Source organism: Lathyrus oleraceus, chromosome 2 (genome assembly GCF_024323335.1).
Source record: "Lathyrus oleraceus cultivar Zhongwan6 chromosome 2, CAAS_Psat_ZW6_1.0, whole genome shotgun sequence".
Lineage (NCBI taxonomy): Eukaryota > Viridiplantae > Streptophyta > Magnoliopsida > Fabales > Fabaceae > Lathyrus > Lathyrus oleraceus.
In genome coordinates, this window is record NC_066580.1 from 451,865,909 (window position 1) to 451,873,241 (window position 7,333).

General features: G+C 39.9%; 2 protein-coding genes across 2 annotated transcripts; both read right to left on the bottom strand.

Annotated features, from left to right (window-relative positions):
* Window positions 1–1,749: 1,749 nt before the first annotated feature.
* LOC127120282 (uncharacterized) lies at window positions 1,750–4,412 on the bottom strand. The gene is made up of 2 exons (XM_051050692.1): window positions 4,102–4,412; window positions 1,750–3,999 (listed from the first exon to the last, which is right to left on the bottom strand). Exon 2 carries the CDS (start codon window positions 2,980–2,982, stop codon window positions 1,861–1,863), a length of 1,122 nt encoding a protein of 373 aa, XP_050906649.1. The 5' UTR covers window positions 2,983–3,999; window positions 4,102–4,412; the 3' UTR covers window positions 1,750–1,860.
* A 200-nt stretch (window positions 4,413–4,612) lies between these two features.
* Window positions 4,613–6,763, bottom strand: LOC127120284 (BES1/BZR1 homolog protein 2). The gene is made up of 2 exons (XM_051050693.1): window positions 6,344–6,763; window positions 4,613–5,857 (listed from the first exon to the last, which is right to left on the bottom strand). Exons 1-2 carry the CDS (start codon window positions 6,566–6,568, stop codon window positions 5,084–5,086), a joined length of 999 nt encoding a protein of 332 aa, XP_050906650.1. The 5' UTR covers window positions 6,569–6,763; the 3' UTR covers window positions 4,613–5,083.
* Window positions 6,764–7,333: the final 570 nt, after the last annotated feature.

The following is a 7,333-nucleotide window of genomic DNA, read 5'->3' on the forward strand; positions in this document are numbered from 1 at the left end:
CCATGCTCGGGCAATGGGTTCTTCTTTACATTTGGACCTACGTCCTCAAAAAATAATATACCGCTTCTCACGAGGTCTTGCACCTTGGTCTTCAACGGGTAACAGTTCTCCACGTCATTTCCGGGAGCACCGGAATGATATACACAATAAAGTTCTGGCTTATACCACCACTGAGGGTTGGTTGGTACAGCAGGAGGGTCTCGTGGAGTGATCAGTTTTCTGTCTACCAAAGAAGGATAAAGCTCAACATAAGTCATCGGAATCGGGTCAAAAGTTACCCTCTTCCTCTCGTAGTTGCTGGTGCTGGTGTTATTATTGTTGCGAGGCTGGTAGGCCTGTTGTTGTTGACGATGTTGTTGTTGATGATGATGAACTTCTCAAAAAGCATGTGCTATATGAGCCACCTGGTGTTGGTTGACGGCAGGACGCACATCCTTCCTCCTAACAAAGGGCCTTCTTTTTGTGTGAGAGGATACATCATGTGTCTCTCCCTCCTTCTTCCTAGCAAAGCCTCCATACTTCTTTGCTGAGGAGCTGTCATCTTTGGATAATCGTCCTTCACGGACCCCTTCTTCCAATCTCATCCCCATATTCACCATTTCGGTGAAGTCTGAGGGAGCATTGACGATCATTCTTTCATAATAGAAAGAGCTCAAAGTCTTCAAAAAGATCTTTGTCATCTCCTTCTCTTCTAGGGGTGGCACTATCTGAGCTGTCAACTCTCGCCATCTTTGGGCATACTCCTTGATGGTCTCCTTGTCCTTCTACGACATTGCCCTCAATTGGTCCCTATCTGGAGCCATATCCACATTATATTTATACTGCTTGACGAAGGCCTCGTCTAGGTCGTTGAACGAGCGGATGCTAGCACTCTCCAGCCCCATATACCACCGGAGCGCAGCACTAGTCAGACTATCCTGAAAGTAGTGGATAAGCAGTTGGTCATTATCTGTTTGAGTTGACATCTTGCGAGCATACATCACAAGATGGCTGAGCGGGCATGTGTTTCCCTTATACTTCTCAAAGTCAGGCACTTTGAATTTAACAGGGATCTTCACGTTGGGCACCAGGCACAACTCAGCAGTACTTTTACCAAAGAGGTCCTTACCCCTCAGAGTCTTCAGTTCCTTGTGCAGCTCAAGGAATTGGTCTTTCATCTCGTCCATCTTTTCATAAACATCCGGGCCCTCAGACGGCTCGGAATGATAGATGGTGTCTTCAACACGGTGTAAGGTGTGCACAACGGGAGGTGGTACAGATAGGACCGGGCTAGATGTCGGCAAAGAAGCGAGAGTAGGAGCAAAACCCTCTGGCACAAAACTAGCGGGCATTCCCCAAGGGAACCCGACTGGCATAGACGGAGCAAAATGGGCCGTTGCAGCAGGCACGGTAGAAGATGCTATCTCTGATATGACAGTCCTCGCGGGAGGAGTTGCAGGAGTTGGCGAAGCTTGACTTTGGGCAGCCAGAACTGACTCCATCATGGCAGTCAGCCTAGCGATCTCTTCCTTCAAGTCCCTGTTCTCTTGCTCTAAATGCTCCATTATCCTCGGATGATTGGCTCTGGTATTATACCGGTGCGTCAGCTTGTCTTCAAAATAAATGAAGAGCAAAGAGTTAGACCACTGATCAAGAGCTTGGTACAAAACCGGCTTATGCATATGATGCATGCAATTCATATGATTTGTTTTTTTATCAAAGGAACTTTATAGAGATCTATTTGAAAATATTTAACTGTTAAGACATATATGGAATACTCATAGCAATAATATTTAGAAAAAATTTACACCAATGAAGTAGTACAATTTTGGTAACCAAATACAATACAAGAGGAAAGGAGAGTAAACATTCTATGGAGCCCTAGAAACAATCGTCCAAAGCCCTCGAGATCGGAAGATAGGCTGCACGAAGCCTCTTCACATCTCTCTCATAAGCTGCTTCCATATCGGCCTTCTCCTTGGCTAGTCGATCATACTTCCTCTTCCAAAACCTGGATGACTGAGGAAGAAGAGAAGTAACCACATCATCAGGCTCATCAATAACCCCATGCTCTAGAAATTCTATCACTGCATCCTTATCTTTGAGCTGCTGAAGAAGTTCCTCTCGTTCACGAACCCATGCACGCGACTGGTCTTCATCTCTCAACTCCTCTACTCCTTGGTTAGGGAGGGTTGAAGGCCCAACCATAATCATAGGGGTAGGTCTCGGATACTCGTATGGGATGCGGTACTCAAGGACTCTCTCCCTCACCCAAGCGGTGTAGGGCTCCAAAGCAATACAATTCTTCGGACCAAGCTCATTCCTACCCTTCTTATGAACTTTGCGCCAGACGCGGACCATCCTACCCTTCAAGTTCTGGGGATCTTTACCCTCTTGAAAGAACACACCTTCCAACAAAATATTGTTAGGTTTATCCTTTAAGGGGAACCCAAGCTGACGGCGAGCCAAAGCAGGGTTGTAGTTAATTCCACCACATGTACCAAGAAGAGGCACATTGGAGAACTCACCACAAGAGTCAATAATATGAACGCCATCATAAACACGGTTATACCAAGAGATATCATCATTAGTGAGAGACATGAGTCTCGCAGACCACCGTAGACATCCCTTATTCTCCTTGAAGGCGAGCGTCTGAGGTAAGTGTGAAATAAACCACTTGTACAACAGAGGCAGACAACACACAATGGATCCACCACCCTTTGCATTCCTCATATGTAAAGAGAAATAAGTGTCACCCAACAGAGTCGGAACGGGATTAAGAGAGGAGAAAATCCTAATAGCGTTCACATCCACAAAATTGTCGATGTTGGGAAATAACACTAGCCCATAGATGAGGAGTACAAATATGGCTTCAAAGGCGTCCTCACTCATGGCCTTCCCAAACAAAGTAGCTTGGGCAATGAGAAAATCAGATGGGAGACCTTGAATTCCACCTTTGGTAGTCATATGAGCAACAATATCAGATCCATCTATGTGAAGCATATCAGCAATATCTTGAGAAGACAGAATCTTCTCCAAACCACTGAACGACAACTGATCAAGAATAGGTATACCCACATGATAGGCATACTCCTCAAGTGTAGGCAAAAGTTGGAAATCCAGAAAAGTGAAGCACTGATACAAAGGATCCTAGAACTGCACCAACACACTCATCAGACCTTCATCCATCTTGGTAGAAAGAATAGACAGAAGCTTCCCATGGCGAGATTTGAACTCCAAGGGCTCTAATATATAAGATGTCAAACTCCTTAACACTTTCAAGTCGGGTTGTCTGAAACTGTACTTCTTCGTATTCCTTCTTTGCTTATCCATGTCTGCAAATTTGCAAATAGACCTCTTAAGTTCCTTGAAAATCTTTATTGTTGATGATATGAATGCAAATGAATGCATGAATGCATGGATGCAACAATCACACTCAAGGATCAAGCAAGTCACACCACACAAAGGTCACGAGATGGCTCACGTCATCATCAATATCAATCATCCATTTTGGTGGATTATGGTTTACACCTTATCAACACCCAAGTTCCATTGATATTGAGAATATACGAGAACGGATCAACCGTGAATCAAGGGTTTGTTGTAAGTCACGAGCATGGAGTCTCGATTAAGAACCATCCAATGGGAGTGTACTATGGTTAAACCTGACAATCATGTTCTAAAAAGGTCCCCATAGTCATCATCTCATCTTTCGGATATTATCGGATAAAACGACTACTCCAAACTTTGACGGCTACAGTTGCTTATTGTTGAACGGCAAAACACATGGCTTTTGACGTTACCATCGCCCGATGGATTTGGTGGAAAGAGTTCGACTCCAAACTTGATGAAATTAACTGGGAGATGGAAATCCTCGTTCCAAACGAAGGAAATCTAGATTTGATTCACTCGGATCCAAAAATGGTGGATCGTGGATATCGTAAGAATCAAATGTTCTGCTCTGGAACTAAGTGATGATTAGAGAGATTAAACTGGTGATTCTTGCGGTTGTTCAAGGTTCTGATGCAATGGAGAAAAAGTTAACCTACAAAATTAGTACTCTAACGCTCATGTCAGTAAGAAGATAAGAAGTAAAGTTTGAACGGATACGAGATTCAATACCTGAGAAATGGTGGAGTCCACTAAATAGGAAAGTTAGTTGTCAACTAAATATATGTGAGGGCATGAAACACAATCAACCGTCAAATCGATTTGGATGGCGAGAATATACTTCGCCAATGGACTCACCTCTGTAGTAGAGCAAATGAAATCCACTTTTTCTGCTTAATGTTTACACTGCATCGGAGTTGGACTTCGCCTTTTGGACCTCACGGTGACCCATAACAACATCCATTATCGTTCATCTAACTTCTCAAACCAATTAAATAAGCAAGTAGAAAACTCTACGTTTGTTTTACTTCTATTTTCAAATCATGCTAAACATCCAATTATTTTATATCTCTTTTTTTCCTACCAACATTTCCCTTATTTCCTTTCCTCATTCTAACAAAAAATTAAAGTTGAAACAACATAGCAATAATCAAGATCCCTTTATAGAAAACCACTGAATCAACATATAAATGAAAAACAATAATGCAGTAAGGCCAATAAATCAAACTTAGAAGATGAAGGATATCTCAAACAATGTGAAACTATTTATAGCCATAACAAACACACAATACAAAAACTTAGTTGGATGCTCAGACGTGTAATGAATTATCAAGATGAAGAAAAATGTCAAAATGTCATCAGTAAGAGAAGCAAGAGTATCACCTTGTTTCCCTTGATCTTGGTAAGATTCAAGTCTCAAAATACTTCCTTAAGGTTGCTGGAAATGCAACTCTTCAACAATAAACAAGGCATTACAATTGAAGTCAAATTTTATAGAGTAACCACTAACCACAGCTATATAAAAGAACTGTACACAAGGAAAATAGAGCATAACACCCAATTTGGAATTTCCCTGACTAATGCAGAAGTAGCAAATCCATGCAATGTCCTTGCTAACCCAGATAGGCAGGCACACTTTTTGAGGAATTGCAACTGAATCTTTGTTTTTTCGAAACGGTGTATAATGTAGAACACAAATGTGTTTTGATCATCATCAAGCCTTACCAAACCCCAGAGTAAGGTCCAATTCATCCATTCCTACCTCGTGAATTCTCTCCCCTTCCCACGGCTTCACGACTCTTCCATTCTCAAAGTCAAAATCTGAGCCTCTACATCTCTCAGCGGCTGAACCTGAAGTCCATTGCATGCCTTCATTCATATGAATCATATCCATCGAACCCTGGGGAGTAATCTTCTGCATTACTGGTTTCATGAGATTAAAAGTAGGGGAAGGAGGAGCTGCACCGTGGGCAGTTGTTGTCTGAAAACTAACCCACCGACCAGAGTCCACTGTTGAAACATCTGACTCATCACATTCCGGAATGGTGGATGGGGGTAAGTGGTTACGACGCGAGGGGCTTGACGGTGCAGAGGTAGCGAAAAGAGGGTGGCGAAATGAGGAGTTAAAAGAACCATTAGAGAGGGATTCAAAATCTGCTTTTCTCTTTGAACTTCTTGGAGAAGAAAGAGGTGGAGTAACCGGAGCACTGTTGGAAATCCTAAGGGGTGGAAGATTTGTAGGGATAGAAGTTATGTTGCGAATGAATGGTAAAAGAAAGGAAGAGTGGTTTGTAATTCCATCCATTCGAGTTGGACTCGGGAAAGACGATGAAGTTGGACTTGCATGGTAGGATGGTATTGGACTCGGGAACGAAGAGGATTGTGGACTTGGAAACGAAGAAGATTGTGGACTAGGTTGAATCGAAGAACAAGCACTCATATTCGGCGGAGTTCCTCCAATCTCATTTGGCAGTGGTCTCTTACTTCCCTGTTTCAAATTCATTAACTCATATTAACATATGCACAAGAATCAAAACTTTCTATAACACTTCACATCAACAATTCTCCAAAAAAAAATAGTATTAATTTCTTCCAATTTAGTAGTTTATAATTACATTCTCTACAGAAATCAGTTTCACCAAGTAAACATTATAGTGCAACATAGGAACAAAATGGAATCAACATACCTAATTAAAGGTCAAAGATCCTAAATAAAGGAAATTAACCAACAAGCTCAAGAAACTAATTAATTTAGTTAAACTAAAACAACTTAAATCCGAAAATTACAAAACCTAGGTTAATTAATATAAGATCAATTCAAAGGTTCAATTTCAATTAACACAAAACAAATTCACTGAAATTGAACTAGATCAGGACAAAAAAGCAAGTAAAACTGAGAATTAAACAAAGTAAATCCAAATTTAAAAGCATAATTAAACCAGATCTGAGATTGAGTTTTAGTTTGAACATTCACCTTTCGATAAGTAGTTCCATCTTCTTCAACGATCCATCCAGCTTCAGAACAAAGAGCTTTCAAAACCTCGTTGTTATCACAGTGCTTAGGAAGCTTGAAGTTACCTTGAGCTCGAAGACCAGAATAGATCTTAGCAGCAATAGCTCTTCGTCTTCTCTCTCTTCTCTTATTATTTTCTCTCTCTTTCCATGTCGGTAACCTCCCCGACGATCCGCCGCCGGTCATGGCTCCGGCGAAGTCCGTAATGGAAAGAGAGAAGATTGTTGTGGTGTGGTGTTGTAGTGTGTGAAGATGTAGAAGTAGAAGATGAGAAAAGAAGAAGAAATGTTGCTTCCTTTTTTAGTAGATTCTTCTTTCTACTATTGCTTCTTCTCTCTCCACCCTTTTCACACTATCCTAGTTTTCACTTGCTTAATTATTGTTGGAGTTTTTTTATTTTTTATTTTTTATTTTCAAGAAAATAAATTGGATTGGATATGGAGATTGGAGAGGGATGGACCCCAGTAACATTGATCAGAACATCAGGTTAATAAATATATTTGATATTTGTACTTTTTTTTATTATTAAAGGACTGTCTTAAATTTTAGAATATAGTAATATTTTTATCTTGAAGTTAAACATTAACACGGTTTATTTCCGCCGAAAATTAGATATTAAAACCATTATATTTAACAATTTAATAACATATCATTTCTTTTAAGTAAATCAAATTATTCTCATGCATAACAGTTACTATCTCCGTCAAGTAATAAATTTATTAATTAGAAGTTTTACAAATTTATCTTAGAAGAGATAATCATTTAATATTTATATAAAAATATTTAATATTAATAATAGAACAAAATGCTAACTTTATGAAATCTATATAAGTAACAGAACTATTAATAACGTCAATTGGTAGTTTTATTAAAACATAGACGGTATGATGCGGTAACTCGTAACAAATTATTTATTTATTTAAAAAATAAAAAATTAAAAAAAATTATTAA